Source organism: Anomaloglossus baeobatrachus, chromosome 6 (genome assembly GCF_048569485.1).
Source record: "Anomaloglossus baeobatrachus isolate aAnoBae1 chromosome 6, aAnoBae1.hap1, whole genome shotgun sequence".
Taxonomy (NCBI): Eukaryota; Metazoa; Chordata; class Amphibia; order Anura; family Aromobatidae; genus Anomaloglossus; species Anomaloglossus baeobatrachus.
In genome coordinates, this window is record NC_134358.1 from 563,491,336 (window position 1) to 563,511,514 (window position 20,179).

General features: G+C 42.7%; 1 protein-coding gene across 2 annotated transcripts in view; it reads right to left on the reverse strand.

Annotated features, from left to right (window-relative positions):
- Positions 1–20,179, reverse strand: part of VIPR1 (vasoactive intestinal peptide receptor 1) — a 266,845-nt gene that overhangs the window by 49,765 nt on the left and 196,901 nt on the right. For both annotated transcript variants that reach the window (XM_075315753.1, XM_075315752.1), the window contains exon 6: positions 11,259–11,391. In XM_075315753.1, the coding sequence (XP_075171868.1) occupies positions 11,259–11,391 (133 nt within the window). The remainder of the gene's footprint in view (positions 1–11,258; positions 11,392–20,179) is intronic.

Sequence of the window (20,179 nt, forward strand, 5' to 3'; positions counted from 1 at the left end):
GACTCTGCCAGTCAGTCCTAGCCATGCTATCTGCCTCAGCCATTCCGGAGGTCCTAGCCTTGCTAGAGACTGTGCCTGTCTATCCTGGCTGTGCGATCTGCCTCAGCCATTCCGGAGGTCCCAGCCTTGCTAGAGACTCTGCCTGTCTTTCCTGGCCGTGCTATCTGCCTCAGCCATTCCGGAGGTCCCAGCCTTGCTAGAGACTCTGCCTGTCTTTCCTGGCCGTGCCATCGGCCTCAGCCATTCCGGAGGTCCCAGCCTTGCTAGAGACTCTGCCTGTCTGTCTTGGCCGTGCTATCTGCCTCAGCCATTCCGGAGGTCCCAGCCTTGCTAGAGACTGTGCCTGTCTTTCCTGGCCGTGCCATCTGCCTCAGCCATTGTGGTGGTCCCAGCCTCGCTAGAGACTCTGCCAGTCAGTTCTGGCTGTGCCGTCTTCCTCAGCTACCCTGGTTGTCCCTGTCAACTCTAGTGACATAGCCTATCGGCACTTGTGTCCATCCCTGCCCTGGGGGTCAGCTGCCACAGTCCCGGACTCTACCCCATTAAAGGGTAAGCTTGGGGGTCCCCTTGTGGTCCTGAGGGTCCATTTTTGCACCATCTTGAGCGGCGAGCGTTACAACTATGAAGAAAAGCTTCAGCATCTGGGGCTCCTCAATAATGAATAAGATATCATAACAGTCTCTATGGGTCTATTAAGGGTCTCGAATGCTTAATATCAGCCTGTATATGTAAAATGAATGATGTTTGTAATAAATCTTCATTATTTATTTTAATATAATGTGAAGGGTAGAAAAAAAGTCGCTCGTCGGAAACCACTAAGTAGGTAACCAGGAAATTATATTTGTGACATTTTTATGGACAGTCGATTTTGCAAGTTATTGCAATAAAAGTTTTACTGAAAAAATATTTCTACTATTTTTTTTAACAAAAAATATTGAGGAAACCTACTTAATTGGTGTTTTTTTAATTAGCAATTGGAGACGTTTGTTCTGCATTGGGCACAATAGAAGTGAACGTGTTTGAAGATTTATTGAAAGGAAGAAAAACTATGGATTTACTGACCAAACGCTGAACGCAACTTATTTTTCATTTCGGAAAAAAATCCAACAAAACTGAGTGTATAATAGAATATGATAGGAAATCTCCTCGTATTCTCATAAATTACCACATCCTGACAAATGAAGGCTTATCACAGGTCAATAATGGAATGTCCCAAGATAAATGATTATACAGGAGTCATAAACGCTCATTTCTGAAGATTGCCTGTTGTTAATATTTCTGATTATGCCAAGAACTGTGACTCCATATAAACCATATGTAGGGATTTTGGAGATAAGACTAAATGAGAATTGATGATCTGTTGACAGTGAGAATGCTGGAAAGCAAAGCACGTACCAGGGATCTAATAATAGTGTGGAGATAACTAAGTGGACTAGGTGTACATATTATCTTCGTACTGGACATCCCTACCCAAAACTAACCACTTTCTCAATTCACAAGTTTCACAAGACCGATAACATTAAAGTCAGTTTACATTTCTTTACAGAATGCAAGATTAAAGTGTTTTCATCTTTCTCAATATTTTCTCAGAAGGTTCATAAGCACAGTCACAGCAGTGACCAAAAAATGTAGAAGACTGAACAAGTGGAAAGGAACTGCTGTAATGCTTTGAAACGGCATATGGGTTAAAATTACCTTTGTTCTTTAAGGTTATTTAAAACATACTTATACTCCAAGGTGACTAACTTAAATTCCAAACTGAAAAGCAAGTGGACTGGCCATGGGGTCCCACTTCACCCCTTATAAGTATTAAGTTAGGTTATAGTTCTTTAAAATGGAATTGGGTGTTAATTACTTTTGTTCTTTAAAGGGGTTATCCGGCTTCTTTGACATTTTTTTTTTTATTTCCCTATTGGGCTACATTGGGGCAGGTAAGTAGATAGAGACCACTTACCTGCCCTGCTGTCAGCCCCTCTCCCCCAGCTCAGAGCGGTCATGTGACCGCTCCTGCCGCAATTTTGCTGCTTCCGGTCATTTCATGTCAACATGGGCAGGGCCATGTTGACATGCAAATGTGGAACAGCTTGTCGCCTCCCTGCTGGGTGTCTACAGTGTGATGAGCCCCGCCCCCCCTTCCCTGCACCCTCCCACACATTCCCCCGCACCTCTTTTACTCTCCAGTAACCTCCCCCTGCACTGCTGTGGGGTCCGTGACCTGGGGGAGGGGCCTGGCGGCAGCTGCCGTGGTGTCAGCGCCAGCAGCGGGCCCCCTGCTCAGGATCACACATTCAAATGTACCGGCATCACAGATCACCGATCACAGATCACCGATGCCGGTACATTTAAAAGTGCTGATGAGAAGCAGCGCAGCGCTGCTTCTCATCACTGTCCCTCCCGCTGTCTGTGCTCTCTTCAGCACAGCGGTGACGTCACTACTGTGCTGAAGAGAGCACAGACAGCGCACGAACGTGCAGGAGCGGCGGGGACCGAGGAAGGGTGAGTATGTATTCCACATGTGTTCCCGATGGGGATGGGGATGGGGGGTTGCAGAGCCATATGTGTGCGTGTGCAGAGCCATATGTGTGCGTGTGAGGTGCAGAGCCATATGTGTGCGTGTGCAGAGCCATGTGTGTGCGTGTACGATGCAGAGCCATATGTGTGCGTGTGCGGTGCAGAGCCATATGTGTGCGTGTGCGGTGCAGAACCATATGTGTGCGTGTGCGGTGCAGAGCCATATGTGTGTGTGTGCGGTACAGAGCCATATGTGTGAGTGTGCGGTGCAGAGCCATATGTGTGCGTGTGCGGTGCAGAGCCATATGTGTGCGTGTGCGGTACAGAGCCATATGTGTGCGTGTGCGGTTCAGAGCCATATGTGTGCGTGTGCGGTACAGAGCCATATGTGTGCGTGTGTGGTACAGAGCCAACTGTGTGCGTGTGCAGAGCCATATGTGTGCGTGTGCGGTGCAGAGCCATATGTGTGCGTGTGCGGTACAGAGCCATATGTGTGCGTGTGCGGTGCAGAGCCATATGTGTGCGTGTGCAGAGCCATATGTGTGCGTGTGCGGTGCAGAGCCATGTGTGTGCGTGTGCGGTACAGAGCCATATGTGTGCGTGTGCAGAGCCATATGTGTGCAGAGCCATATGTGTGCGTGTGCGGTACAGAGCCATATGTGTGCGTGTGCGGTACAGAGCCATATGTGTGCGTGTGCGGTACAGAGCCATATGTGTGCGTGTGCGGTGCAGAGCCATATGAGTGCGTGTGCAGAGCCATATGTGTGCGGTACAGAGCCATATGTGTGCGTGTGCGGTGCAGAGCCATATGTGTGCGTGTGCAGAGCCATATGTGTGTGTGTGCGGTACAGAGCCATATGTGTGCATGTGCGGTGCAGAGCCATATGTGTGCGTGTGCGGTGCAGAACCATATGTCTGCGTGTGCGGTACAGAGCCATATGTGTGCGTGTGCGGTACAGAGCCATATGTGTGCGTGTGCGGTACAGAGCCATATGTGTGCGTGTGCGGTGCAGAGCCATATGAGTGCGTGTGCAGAGCCATATGTGTGCGGTACAGAGCCATATGTGTGCGTGTGCGGTGCAGAGCCATATGTGTGCGTGTGCAGAGCCATATGTGTGCGTGTGCGGTGCAGAGCCATGTGTGTGCGTGTGCGGTACAGAGCCATATGTGTGCGTGTGCGGTACAGAGCCATATGTGTGCGTGTGCGGTACAGAGCCATATGTGTGCGTGTGCGGTGCAGAGCCATATGAGTGCGTGTGCAGAGCCATATGTGTGCGGTACAGAGCCATATGTGTGCGTGTGCGGTGCAGAGCCATATGTGTGCGTGTGCAGAGCCATATGTGTGTGTGTGCGGTACAGAGCCATATGTGTGCATGTGCGGTGCAGAGCCATATGTGTGCGTGTGCGGTGCAGAACCATATGTCTGCGTGTGCGGTGCAGAGCCATATGTGTGCGGTACAGAGCCATATGTGTGCGTGTGCGGTGCAGAGCCATATGTGTGCGTGTGCGGCACAGAGCCATATGTGTGCGGTGCAGAGCCATATGTGTGCGGGTGCAGTGCAGAGCCATATGTGTGCGTGTGCATGTGCATGTGCAGAGCCAAATGTGTGCGTATGCGGTACAGAGCCATATGTGTGCGTGTGCGGTACAGAGCCATATGTGTGCGTGGGCGGTACAGAGCCATATGTGTGCGTGGGCGGTACAGAGCCATATGTGTGCGTGGGCGGTACAGAGCCATATGTGTGCGTGGGCGGTACAGAGCCCGATGTGGGGCTGTTATTTGCAATGCTGTAGTGATACCAGGTCAGGTGCTGGGGAAGAATACTGACAGGGAATGTGTGTGCAGGGGGCGGGCAGAGGGTGAGGCTGGACACTGGGGTGGGGCTGGACACTGGGGTGGGGCTGGACAGTGAGGCTGGGCGGTGACAGCTCTGACTGAGGTTTTGCACAGGAAGTGGTCATGTTTGCTGGATCTGAATGTAAACAAGAAGCTGCAGAGAATAAAGGGATAATTCAAGAGGAACAAAAGTTAGAAAACAAAAAATAACTATGTAGGGGTGATTTATATGACAATGCAGCACAGATAAACTCAAAAATTTTTGTTAAGCTAATGTCGGACAACTCCTTTAAGGTTATTTAAAATATCCTTATACTCCAAGGTGATTAACAGAAACCAGCTATCCACCAGGTATCAAGAAAAGATTGTGAGTCATTTCAAATGCTCAAACTTGTCTAAAAATTTGAACAAAGATATATATAAAGTACAACCTTATTACCATTCTTCTAGCAATGATCATGTGATGAGAACAAATGCCAAACTGAAAAGCAAGTGGACTGGAAATGGGGTCCCACTTCACCCCTTATAAGTATTAGTATTAAATTAGGTTGTAGTTCTTTTAAATGAAATTTGGGTGTAAATAACTATTGCTCTTTATTATTTAAATATGCTTATACTCCAAGGTTACTAATTTAAAAACTAGCTAGCAATAAGCAGGTATCAAAAAATTATTGTGTGTCATTGCAAACTCTCAAACTTGTCTAAAAATTTGGACAGAGATATATAAAGTACAACCTTATTACCATTCTTCTAGCAATGATCATGTGATGAGAACAAATGCCAAACTGAACAGCAACTGGACTGGCCATGGGGTCCCACTTTACCCCATATGAGTATAAGTCTCAAATTAGGTTGTAGTGCTTTGAAATGGCATTTGGGTGTAAATTACTTTTGTTCTTGGAGGTTAATGAAAATGCCAACACACCAAGCCAGTGTTCCCTAATTCCAGTCCTCAAGAGGCATGAAAATTGATAATGATTTCAGGATTTTCTTAGTATTGCTCAGGTGATGTAAATATCACTTGAGCAATACTAAGGATATTGTGAAAAAATGATCTGTTGGTGGCTCTTTGTTGTGCCATTACCGGCATCCCCTTACTGTCCTTCCCCCTCTTCCTGGCAGGGACTCAGGCACAAGTACCCTCCTGCCCACCCTACAGAAGCTTCTGTATCTCCAAACCCTGACTCCCAGGGCCTGCACACACCCTGCAGGTCTCCTGGGAGTACTCTTATGGAGTGTGTACATACCCAGTTTTAAAGAGCCAGCGTCTTTGCAATAAACCCCGAGTAGGGGATTATATCAATATCATTATTTTTATTGCTGAATTCAATAAAATAATTTGAAACTAATGGGCCAGTGTACCTTAACCTGGAAGTGCCTATCAGCCTATGGCTAAGAGGTACTAGGTATTTAAGGCATCCACCCCTTATGGAAGGTGCCTGGGCAACTTGATCTATCCTTAGAGAAGCAATGCTAGTTGTCAGGTGCCGCTCCCATATGCTGAACCTTAAGCTGTGGTTTCTCATATGTATCTGTGTCCTAGAACCTGCTGTATCTGCTGTACCAGCTATGCCTACTTTACCTGTCATACCTGCTATACCCTTGGTACCTGCTGCACCCGCTGTACCATCCATGCCTGCTGTACTAGCTGAACTTGTTGCATGTATCAGAACCTGCCATCTCAGCAGTACCAACTACTCCTACCGAATCCTTCACCTCTGCTAGTCCAAGTTGTCTAGTCTGCATCAGCCATTTTGGCTGCATCGTCCTGTCTGCACCAGAGACTGTACCATTTTGCATCTGTGCCACTACCGGTATTCCCTATGCCTGGGGTTAGTTGTTGCAGTACAATGTCTCCTTGTGTAGCACCTGGTGGCAAGTTTCCAGCGCAAGCCTACCCTCACCAGCAGAGGCTCTAGTGAAGGTGAGGTAGTTACTTAGTCACGCCCCTCAGGTGAGCCGGTACTGTGACCCAGTGGGTCCACTCACACTCTTGAGGACTGGAGTTGGAGAACACTGCTCTATTTGACCAACGTAGGAAGCAGATAGCACAAAGCAAGTATCAAGTAATAATTGTTATTTTTTTGCACAGTCTCAATCTGGTTTCAAAAGTTGAACATCAATGCTAAAGTACAAATCTTATGATCACCTTTTTCAACAGTGATCATGAAGTGTAAAAAAATGGCAAAATAAAAAGCAAGAGGACTGGCCATGGGGTCCCACTTCACCCCACAAAGCTATAAATCTTTGTTCCAAATTCTGTTTTGATATATTTTATTGGTATTTGTATTGGTATATCTTTTGTAAAATATTTAAATGGTATTTGGGTGGAAAAAATATTTAAGTGACCAGCTTGGAAACACACCAGATTTCAAGAAGTATCATTGAATGACTGATAATTTACACAGACTCAAACTTGTCTCAGAAGGTGAACAGGGGAGCTATAGCAAGAGGTTTTTTATTACCATTGTTCATGAGCTGTATGCTATTAGGCTATGTTCACACTGTGTTTTTGCCGTGCCTTTGGGGGTTCTGCTTGAATCATTTTAAATACATGACTCAGATGAACCATGGGGCAAAAGGAACTCCAAAAAGTGTCTATCTGTCCTGACAGGCACAAAAATGTGGTCTGATACATATCTGTGCCCATCTAGACAGACGGACACTTTAAAAACAAAAAACAAAACAGTAAACACTTGAACTCTGTTCCTCTCATTGCATTGCAGTCTATGGCCCTATTGGGGGTTGCATAAATCGAAATTTTAGATGAAATCAAGAAGACACCCCCCAAAACACTGCAGTAACATAGCGTAAAACATGTTTTCACCAGCTAAAAATTCTGTCAAAATCCATTTATGTCTATCACTTCAGTTACTCACATTCTCCCATATAAATACCATTCTCTACCTTCCAGGGTCAGGGTCTTATCTCCGAGAGACCATCACTAATAGTTCATTGACTCATTTTTTGACTCGCGCACAGAGCTGAATATATTCCTGGAATGTTTCCCGAGTCGTCCCACGCTCTCTCGGTATCGAAATACTTGTTCTAATAAGATTTATCCAAAATATCCAGTTCTAAACTTTGATTTAATAAAAGAAATCACTTTTATTGCTACTTATGTGGGTTTCTTAATATAAAAATTCTGATCCTATTAATATTGCAGTAGCTGCAACGTAGGCAGCGGATGACTAAAAGAGGACTTGTTAGCGAGATTTAAAAAAAACATGTAAAGAAAAAGGTTTTTAGTCATTTTCTATCAAGTTGTTAATATTCCGCTACCTAATATACTCCCATGACTAGCCTACAGTGGCAAGTAAAAGTTTGGACACCCCTGGTCAAACTTACTGTTATTGTGAACCGTTAATCAAGTTGTAAGTGGAATGATATATAAAAGGCAGAACATTACAAATGACACATTTCCTATGTATTTTAGGCAAAAAAGGTAATCTTTTACATTTCAAAAATTACAAAAAAGAAAATGGGTCGATGCAAAAGTTTGGGCACCCTTGGAGATTTGTGTGCTCAAATAACTGACCAAGGTTTTAGACCTTAATTAACCTGTTAGGGTTATGGTTTGTTCACGATCATCATTAGAAAAGACCAGGTGATGCAAATTTCTTCTTCTAACCTTGTGCCAAAAAACAGAAGCCATGGGTTCTTCAAAGCAGCTGCCTAGCACTCTGAAAATAAAAATGGTGGAGGCCCACAAAGCAGGAGAAGGCTGTAATAAACTAGAAAAGTGTTTTCAAGTTGTCCTTTCCTTAGTTTAACATGTAATTAAAAAACGGCTATTACCAGGAACAGTGGAGGTCAAGATAAGGTCTGGAAGACCAAGCAAATTTTCTCTGAGAGCTGTTTGTAGGATTGCTAGAGGCAAATCAGAACCCCTGGCTGACTGCAAAAGACCCTCAAGAAGATTTAGCAGACTCTGGAGTTGTGATACATTACTCTACTGTTCAGAGACACCGGCACAAATATGGCCTTCAAAAAGAGTCATCAGAAGAAAACCTCTCCTGCATCCGCACGATAAGATTCAGCATCAGAAGTCTGCAAAAGAAAATCTAAACAAGTCTGATGTATTGTGGAAACAAGTCCTGTGGAGCGATGAGGCTAAAATAGATCTTTGGTCACAATGATCAAAGGTATGTGTTGAGATAAATGGGCACACAAGTTCAGGAAAAGAACATCTTTCCAACCATTAAGCATGGGGGGATCAATCATGCTTTGGGGTTGTGTTGCAGCCAATGGCATGGGAAACATTTCACAGGTAGAGGGAAGAATGGATTCAATGAAAGTTCAACAAATTCTTGATGCAAACATAAAACAATCTGTACAAATGCTGAAGATGAAAAAAGGAGAAAAGAGGAAGAAAGAGGAGAAAAGAGGATGGCTTCTACAAGTGGATGATTATCCTAAACACAAGTCAAAATCCAAAATAGACGACCTTAAAAAGTGCAAGCTGAAGGGTTTTACAATGGCCCTCACAGTTCCTTGATCTGAACATCATTGAAAATCTGTGGCTAGACCTCAACAAAGCAGAGCATCCAAGGTGAGCCCAGAATCTCACAGAACTGGAAGACGTCTTCAAGGCAGAGCAATGCATGCAAGACAAGGATGAATCTCACAGAACTGGAAAGACATTTCCAAGGAAGAGCAGTGCATGCAAAACGAGTCCAGAATCTCACAGAACTGGAAGACGTCTCAAGGAAGAGCAGTGCATGCAAGACAAGTCAGGAATCTCACAGAACTGGAAGACGTCTCCAAGGAAGAGCAGTGCATGCAAGACAAGTCAGGGATCTCACAGAACTGGAAGACGTCTCCAAGGAAGAGCAGTGCATGCAAAACGAGCCAGGAATCTCACAGAACTGGAAGACGTCTCAAGGAAGAGCAGTGCATGCAAGACAAGTCAGGAATCTCACAGAACTGGAAGACGTCTCCAAGGAAGAGCAGTGCATGCAAGACAAGTCAGGAATCTCACAGAACTGGAAGACGTTTCCAAGGAAGAGCAGGGCATGCAAGACGAGCCAGGATCTCACAGAACTGGAAGACGTCTCCAAGGAAGAGCAGTGCATGCAAGACAAGATAAGATTCTCACAGAACTGGAAGACGTTTCCAAGGAAGAGCAGTGCATGCAAGATGAGCCAGGAATCTCACAGAACTGGAAGACATCTCCAAGGAAGAGCAGTGCATGCAAGACAAGTCAGGAATCTCACAGAACTGGAATACGTTTCTAAGCAAGAGCAGTGTTTGCAAGATGAGCCCAGAATCTCACAGAACTGGAAGACGTTTCCAAGGAAGAGCAGTGCATGCAAGACGAGCCAGGAATCTCATAGAACTGGAAGACGTCTGCAAGGACGAGTAGTACATGGAAGACGAGCCAAGAATCTCACAGAATGGAAGACGTATCCAAGGAAGAGCAGTGCATGCAAGACAAGTCAGGAATCTCACAGAACTGGAAGATGTTTCTAAGGAAGAGCAGTGTTTGCAAGATGAGCCAGGAATCTCACAGAACTGGAAGACGTCTGCAAGGAAGAGCAGTGCATGCAAGACAAATCAGGAATCTCACTGAACTCGAAGACGTCTCCAAGGAAGAGCAGTGTTTGCAAGATGAGCCAGGAATCTCACAGAACTGGAAGACGTCTCATAGAAAGAATGGTTGAAAATCCCGCAAACGAGAATTGCAAGACTCTTGGCTGCTACAAAAAGTTTACAAGCTGTGATACCTGCCAAAGGGGTGCTCCTAGGTACTGACCATGCAGGGTGCCCAAACTTTTGCATGGAACTATTTTTCTTTTTCTATTAATTATAAAATATAAAAGATGGAAATAATATTTTGGGGCCTAAAATGCAAAGGAAATGTGTCATCTGCAACTTTGTCTTTTAGAGATCATTTCATCTGCAACTTTCTTAACTGTAATAATAGTCATTTTGACCAGGGGTGCTCAAACTTTTACATGCTACTTTATAGGTAGAACGCAGGGACCTATTGTTAATTTAAAATTTGGTACCTTCGGAAAAAGGTCATAGGGGTGCAATATTTAGCTCCAAATTCTGGTACTTGACAATGAGGCTTTTGCGCATGCACAAATGAAAATAATACTGAATATACAAAGCATGTGACTAAGAAGGACTAGGAAGACCCCGATACCCGGGTAATACAGCCCCATCTCGGGGTCGCCGGGGGTTCCCAGTTATAGCCTTTACCTTTACAAACCAAAACGTTTTATTCTAAAGAAGAGAAAGCGGTCACCCAGTCCGGGATCTATAGGGTTAATTATGTCCATAACCCAAATCTTAATTCCCATTTTCCGGTTTTATTTTGACGAACAGCATCTTATAAACCCCCGAAGAAAGAGGCGAGCGTGGGAGCGACACATTGTATCAGAAACGCACGCCATGAAATATAGATCAGACGCCCCCAGCCCTCACCGCAGCGCCACTTTCTGCTCCTCCGTTTACGGTTCATCATCGCTTCTTTCCTTCTGGGCGAAAGGGAAGAAAAAAACCTATCACATTTAATTCAAGAGAGAGAAAAAAAATTGAGGAGAACTCAAAACGCTTCCTACTACAGAGCTGCAAAAATATTCACACCCCGAAGCACAGACCCACCTGAATAATCCTCATAGTGTACACACCATCTGTCCCCGGCAGCTGCTACAATGTATAATGATTTCCAGGAAGATGTTCCCTCTCCTATGGAGATACATTGTTGCAGATGCAGCGTTTAACACTTTAGTGTGTAATTGTAATACCACTCCCGGCCATCGGGTGTGCTGTCACACAGGATTAGTATGAAAGACAAAAAAAAGCCTCCTAGTGGTGGAAATGTGTACTGCACATATATACATTTTTTTTCCCCATACAAATATAAAACACAGGGAGGCTCCGCAGCCGGTCCAGCACTCACCGAGCCCGGATTGCAGTGATCCGACTCTCCTCTTTCAAAAAGGACAATGTCCTTGATGAATACGGCGATGGCCCTCATGATGAACGACATGAACAGATGCATGTGGATATAGTTCCTTGTGCAGTGAAGCTTTCTGTAACCGGAAGAGAAATGGTGACATATTAGTATCCGCTGGCAAGATATTGCATGGCACTAACATAGACAAAAGTGATGTACACAGGTTGCATTTATAAAATGGCCATGTGCAGAAAAGGGCTCACAATATAAATTTCTTTCCCATACATGAATGTATTCCTCTCTATAATTATGTACAATCATAAAGTAACATTTTAAAGATAAAGCAGAATAGTGAGTGCAGCTCTGGAGCATAATATAGGATGTAACACAGGATCAGTAATGTAATGTATGTACACAGTGACTGCACCAGCAGAATAGTGAGTGCAGCTCTGGAGTATAATACAGGAGGTAACTCAGGATCAGTAATGTAATGTGTGTACACAGTGACTGCACCAGCAGAATAGTGAGTGCAGCTCTGGAGTATAATACAGGATGTAACTCAGGATCAGTAATGTAATGTATATACACAGTGACTGCACCAGCAGAATAGTGAGTGCAGCTCTAGAGTATAACACAGGAGGTAACTCAGGATCAGTAATGTAATGTATGTACACAGTGACTGCACCAGCAGAATAGTGAGTGCAGCTCTGGAGTATAATACAGGAGGTAACACAGGATCAGTAATGTATGTACACAGTGACTGCACCAGCAGAATAGTGAGTGCAGCTCTGGAGTATAATACAGGAGGTAACTCAGGATCAGTAATGTAATGTATGTACACAGTGACTGCACCAGCAGAATAGTGAGTGCAGCTCTGGAGTATAATACAGGAGGGAACTCAGGATCAGTAATGTAATGTATGTACACAGTGACTGCACCAGCAGAATAGTGAGTGCAGGTCTGGAGTATAATACAGGAGGTAACTCAGGATCAGTAATGTAATGTATATACACAGTGACTGCACCAGCAGAATAGTGAGTTCAGCTCTGGAGGATAATGCAGGATGTAACTCAGGATCAGTAATGTAATGTATGTGCACAGTGACTGCACCAGCAGAATAGTGAGTGCAGCTCTGGAGTATAATACAGGAGGTAACGCAGGATCAGTAATGTAATGTATGTACACAGTGACCGCACTAGCAGAATAGTGAGTGCAGCTCTGGAGTATAATACAGGGGGTAACTCAGGATCAGTAATGTAATGTACATACACAGTGACTGCACCAGCAGAATAGTGAGTGCAGCTCTGGAGTATAATACAGGAGGTAACTCAGGATCAGTAATGTAATGTATGTACACAGTGACTGCACCAGCAGAATAGTGAGTGCAGCTCTGGAGTATAATACAGGAGGTAACTCAGGATCAGTAATGTAATGTACATACACAGTGACTGCACCAGCAGAATAGTGAGTGCAGCTCTGGAGTATAATACAGGAGGTAACTCAGGATCAGTAATGTATGTACACAGTGACTGCACCAGCAGAATAGTGAGTGCAGCTCTGGAGCATAATACAGGGGGTAACTCAGGATCAGTAATGTAATGTATGTACACAGTGACTGCACCAGCAGAATAGTGAGTGCAGCTCTGGAGTATAATACAGGAGGTAACTCAGGATCAGTAATGTAATGTACATACACAGTGACTGCACCAGCAGAATAGTGAGTGCAGCTCTGGAGTATAATAAAGGAGGTAACTAAGGATCAGTACAGGATATGTAACATATGTAATACAATTTTGTCAAAATACATTTTATATATACATGCACACAGTATATATAGATTGTAAAATAGGCATTAGTGGCCCCGTGCTTTATATAGCAGTGTAATTAGCAGCAGAGTAGATGTATATTTGTACAGTGTTTACATTCGTTTAGAGTTAAACACTTTCATAGTCGTTGGTCGTGCAGTTAATAGTAATAGTAACATGTTATGTATACTGCTTAGACATTTCCTTAATCTTCGGCCCATGTTCCTCATCACGCTGCGGCGCTGCTGTCATCCACCTCCTTTATTACCGGCTGCAGATATCGGGGCTTTACGTTAAGTGTCACATTGTTGTGCAGAAGTGTCAGGTGTCATCGCCTCGAATATGTCTTTAGGAACCTTTGAAAGCCGGTCTGGCGCCAGCAAGTGTGGGGCAAAGTGGGGAACAATTACACCAGACAAATGGGCTCCCTGCGAAACACCGGAGAGAAGGCGCAGTCCTCCGGCTCCGGAGAAGCCATTACAGGAGAAAATCACTTACAATCGCATCTGGAGATCGGTAATTACAACAGAAGCTCCAAGATGGTGAAGAGATGACTCCCATCTCCCAGCCATCATTACACCCAACTCACTGATTGCCCCCCCCCGCATCAGAAGCCCCCGGCACCGGAGCCGCTCACATCTACTCATCTATAGGTCATCACTGTCTCTGGACACCTCAATCATTGAATTCAGGCTCCTCATCCAGATTCATCATGCCCCGGTGTATAACATCCAGCCCAGGTTATACCGGCCGTCCATATACCATTATATACAGGAGATGCCCAGGTTATACCGGCTGTACATATATAATTATATACAGGAGATGTCCAGGTTATACCGGCTGTACATATATAATTATATACAGGAGATGCCCAGGTTATACCGGCTGTACATATATAATTATATACAGGAGATGCCCAGGTTATACCGGCTGTACATATATAATTATATACAGGAGATGCCCAGGTTATACCGGCTGTACATATATAATTATATACAGGAGATGCCCAGGTTATACCAGCTGTACATATATAATTATATACAGGAGATGCCCAGGTTATACCGGCTGTACATACATAATTATATACAGGAGATGCCCAGGTTATACCGGCTGTACATATATAATTATATACAGGAGATTCCCAGGTTATACCGGCTGTACATATATAATTATATACAGGAGATACCCAGGTTATACCAGCTGTACATATATAATTATATACAGGAGATGCCCAGGTTATACCAGCTGTACATATATAATTATATACAGGAGATGCCCAGGTTATACCGGCTGTACATACATAATTATATACAGGAGATGCCCAGGTTATACCAGCTGTACATATATAATTATATACAGAAGATGCCCAGGTTATACCGGCTGTACATACATAATTATATACAGGAGATGTCCAGGTTATACCGGCTGTACATATATAATTATATACAGGAGATGTCCAGGTTATACCGGCTGTACATACATAATTATATACAGGAGATGCCCAGGTTATACCAGCTGTACATATATAATTATATACAGGAGATGTCCAGGTTATACCGGCTGTACATACATAATTATATACAGGAGATGCCCAGGTTATACCAGCTGTACATATATAATTATATATAGGAGATGCCCAGGTTATACCAGCTGTACATATATAATTATATACAGGAGATGCCCAGGTTATACCAGCTGTACATATATAATTATATACAGGAGATGCCCAGGTTATACCGGCTGTACATATATAATTATATACAGGAGATGCCCAGGTTATACCGGCTGTACATATATAATTATATACAGGAGATGCCCAGGTTATACCGGCTGTACATATATAATTATATACAGGAGATGCCCAGGTTATACCAGCTGTACATATATAATTATATACAGGAGATGTCCAGGTTATACCGGCTGTACATATATAATTATATACAGGAGATGCCCAGGTTATACCAGCTGTACATATATAATTATATACAGGAGATGCCCAGGTTATACCAGCTGTACATATATAATTATATACAGGAGATGCCCAGGTTATACCGGCTGTACATATATAATTATATACAGGAGATGCCCAGGTTATACCAGCTGTACATATATAATTATATACAGGTGATGCCCAGGTTATACCGGCTGTACATATATAATTATATACAGGAGATGCCCAAGTTATACCGGCTGTACATATATAATTAATTATATACAGGAGATGCCCGAGTTATACCGGCTGTACATATATAATTATATACAGGAGATGCCCAGGTTATACCGGCTGTACATATATAATTATATACAGGAGATGCCCAGGTTATACCGGCTGTACATATATAATTATATACAGGAGATGCCCGGGTTATACCGGCTGTACATATATAATTATATACAGGAGATGCCCAGGTTATACCAGCTGTACATATATAATTATATACAGAAGATGCCCAGGTTATACCGGCTGTACATATATAATTATATACAGGAGATGCCCAGGTTATACCAGCTGTACATATATAATTATATACAGAAGATGCCCAGGTTATACCGGCTGTACATATATAATTATATACAGGAGATGCTCAGGTTATACCGGCTGTACATGTATAATTATATACAGGAGATGCCCAGGTTATACCGGCTGTACATATATAATCATATACAGGAGATGCCCAGGTTATACCAGCTGTACATATATAATCATATACAGGAGATGCCCGGGTTATACCGGCTGTACATATATAATTATATACAGGAGATGCCCCGGTTATACCGGCTGTACATATATAATTATATACAGGAGATGCCCAGGTTATACCGGCTGTACATATATAATTATATACAGGAGATGCCCAGGTTATACCAGCTGTACATATATCATTATATACAAGAGATGCCCAGGTTATACCAGCTGTACATATATAATTATATACAGGAGATGCCTGGGTTATACCAGCTGTACATATATAATTATATACAGGAGATGCACAGGTTATACCGGCTGTACATATATAATTATATACAGGAGATGTCCAGGTTATACCGGCTGTACATATATAATTATATACAGGAGATGCCCAGGTTATACCGGCTGTACATATATAATTATATACAGGAGATGTCCAGGTTATACCGGCTGTACATATATAATTATATACAGGAGATGCCCAGGTTATACCAGCCGTCCATATACCATTATATACAGGAGATGCCCAGGTTATACCAGCTGTACATATATAATTATATACAGGAGATGCACAGGTTATACCGGCTGTACATATATAATTATATACAGGAGATGCACAGGTTATACCGGCTGTACATATATAATTATATACAGGAGATGCCCAGGTTATACCAGCCGTCCATATACCATTATATACAGGAGATGCCCAGGTTATACCGGCTGTACATATATAATTATATACAGGAGATGCCCAGGTTATTGCGGCTGTACATATATAATTATATACAGGTGATGCCCAGGTTATACCGGCTGTACATATATAATTATATACAGGTGATGCCCAGGTTATACCGGCTGTACATATATAATTATATACAGGAGATGTCCAGGTTATACCGGCTGTACATACATAATTATATACAGGAGATGCCCAGGTTATACCGGCTGTACATATATAGTTAATTATATACAGGAGATGCCCGGGTTATACCGGCTGTACATATATAATTATATACAGGAGATGCCCAGGTTATACCGGCTGTACATATATAATTATATACAGTTGATGCCCGGGTTATACCAGCTGTACATATATAATTATATACAGGAGATGCCCAGGTTATACCGGCTGTACATATATAATTAATTATATACAGGAGATGCCCGGGTTATACCGGCTGTACATATATAATTATATACAAGAGATGCCCGGGTTATACCGGCTGTACATATATAATTATATACAAGAGATGCCCGGGTTATACCGGCTGTACATATATAATTATATACAGGAGATGCCCAGGTTATACCGGCTATAATTATATACAGGAGATGCCCAGGTTATACCAGCTGTACATATATAATTATATACAGGAGATGCCCAGGTTATACCGGCTATAATTATATACAGGGGATGCCCAGGTTATACCAGCTGTACATATATAATTATATACAGGAGATGCCCAGGTTATAGCAGCTGTACATATATAATTATATACAGGAGATGCCCAGGTTATAGCGGCTGTACATATATAATTATATACAGGAGATGCCCAGGTTATACCGGCTGTACATATATAATTACATACAGGAGATGCCCAGGTTATACCGGCTGTACATATATAATTATATACAGGAGATGCCCAGGTTATACGGCTGTACATATATAATTATATACAGGAGATGCCCAGGTTATACCGGCTGTACATATATAATTACATACAGGAGATGCCCAGGTTATACCGGCTGTACATATATAATTATATACAGGAGATGCCCAGGTTATACCGGCTGTACATATATAATTATATACAGGAGATGCCCAGGTTATACCAGCTGTACATGTATAATTATATACAGGAGATGCCCAGGTTATACCAGCTGTACATATATAATTATATACAGGAGATGCCCAGGTTATACCAGCTGTACATATATAATTAGATACAGGAGATGCCCAGGTTATACCAGCTGTACATATATAATTATATACAGGAGATGCCCAGGTTATAGCGCCTGCACATACAGTACAGACCATAAGTTTGGACACACCTTCTCATTCAAAGAGTTTTCTTTATTTTCATGACGCTGAAAATTGTAGATTCACATTGAAGGCATCAAAACTATGAATTATCACATGTGGAATGAAATACTTAAAAAAGTGTGAAACAACTGAAAATATGTCTTATATTCTAGGTTCTTCACAGTCGCCACCTTTTGCTTTGATTACTGCTTTGCACACTCTTGGCCTTCTCTTGATGAGCTTCAAGAGGTCGTGTAGGGGTTTTGTGACTAAGAAGGAGAGTGATGGGGTGCTACGCCAGATGACCTGGTCTCCACAGTCACCAGACCTGAACCCAATCGAGATGGTTTGGGGTGAGCTGGACCGCAGAGTGAAGGCAAAAGGGCCAACAAGTGCTAAGCATCTCTGGGAACTCCTCAAGACTGTTGGAAAACCATTTCCGGTGACGACCTCTTGAAGCTCATCAAGAGAATGCCAAGAGTGTGCAAAGCAGTAATCAAAGCAAAAGGTGGCGACTGTGAAGAACCTAGAATATAAGACATATTTTCAGTTGTTTCACACTTTTTTAAGTATTTCATTCCACATGTGTTAATTCATAGTTTTGATGTCTTCAATGTGAATCTACAATTTTCAGAGTCATGAAAATAAAGAAAACTCTTTGAATGAGTCAGTGTGTCCAAACTTTTGGTCTGTACTGTATATAATTATATACAGGCGGTGCCTGGGTTATAGCAGCATGCTCCGTCCCGCTATATATGGATACACTGGAGCGTTTCGTTACACTGTGTCAGGTGGCAGTGATGTTGTTACTTATTGGAGGGATTCGGTGATTTCTGCGGGTGGAATGTGATTGTGACTTTGGGGGATTACACCGAGGATCAGTTCTGCTCTCGGAGCGGCGCGTTGGGTCGTGAATAAACCAGGAGAACGCTGGCAATGTGACCTCACGTCCCGGAGCTGCAGACGGCGGTGACTGAACGGCTGCGCTTATTAGTAAGTACACCCGAGCCATCTGACCTCCCGCCGGAAACTCAGGAATATTCTGATAAATATCTTTCTAAGGAAAAAAAAAATAGGAAAGAATTCAAGTGAGACTTCCACCTGTGCGATGGTCTGCAGAGCCGCTGTATCTAAGCCTGTAAGCGTAATAGTGTCCGCTGAGCACAGGTATCTAAGCCGATTATTTGGTCGTTTGCTGATGACAGAAGTCAGATCCCGCATTACCCTCATCCCCATCACAAACACTGGAAACTACCACATAACACTACCAGACAGTGCTGAAATTACACCGCCACAAGATGACCGCATGTCACTGCCACATCATGACTGACACAAACAGAAAATTATCACCACACAGTTCACAAATAGTACTGCTATACAACACCAGTATACAGTGACTGAAAAATACCACCATACAGTGACTAAAAAACACTGTGCAGATACTACCCAATCCCGCCATACAGTGACTAAACAATAACATCATACATATACTAATCAAAGCTGCAATACAGGGACTCAACAATAGTGCCATAGTGTGACTAAATAACACCACTATATACTGACTGAAAAATAACACCATAGAATGACTAAACAATACCACCATACAGATACGACTTAGTACTGCCATACAGTGACTAAACAATACGGCCATACAATGACTAAATAATATCACTGTACAGTGACTAAAAAATAACACCACAAAGATACTAACCAATACCGCCATACTGTGAATAAATAACACCTCCATATGGCGATTAAATAATACCGTCATTTAGTGACTATATAACACCACCATACAGTGATTTATTATTACCGTCATACAGTGTCTACATAATACAGTCAGTGATTAAATAATACCGCCATACAAAAAGAAACAAATGAACCAACCATACGACTATAGAGTGACTAAGTGATACCAGTCACTAAATAATTCCACCATACAGAGACTAAAATATATTGGGAAAAAATGAAGGAACAACACCTCAGTGTAGAAACAACATACAGTGACTAAATAACACCCTCATACAGTGATGAAATAATACTGTCATCCAGTGACTAAATAATACCATCATACAGTGACTAAATAACACCCTTATACAGTAATTAAATAATACCATCATACAGTGACTAAATAACACCCTCATACAGTGATGAAATAATACTGTCATCCAGTGACTAAATAATACCATCATACAGTGACTAAATAACGCCCCCGTACAGTGACTAAATAATACCCTTATGCAGTAATTAAATAATACCATCATACAGTGACTAAATAACACCCTCAGACAGTGATTAAATAATACTGTCATACAGTGACTAAATAATACCGTCATACAGTGACAAAATAACGCCCCCATACAGTGACTAAATAACACCCTCATACAGTAATTAAATAATGCCATCA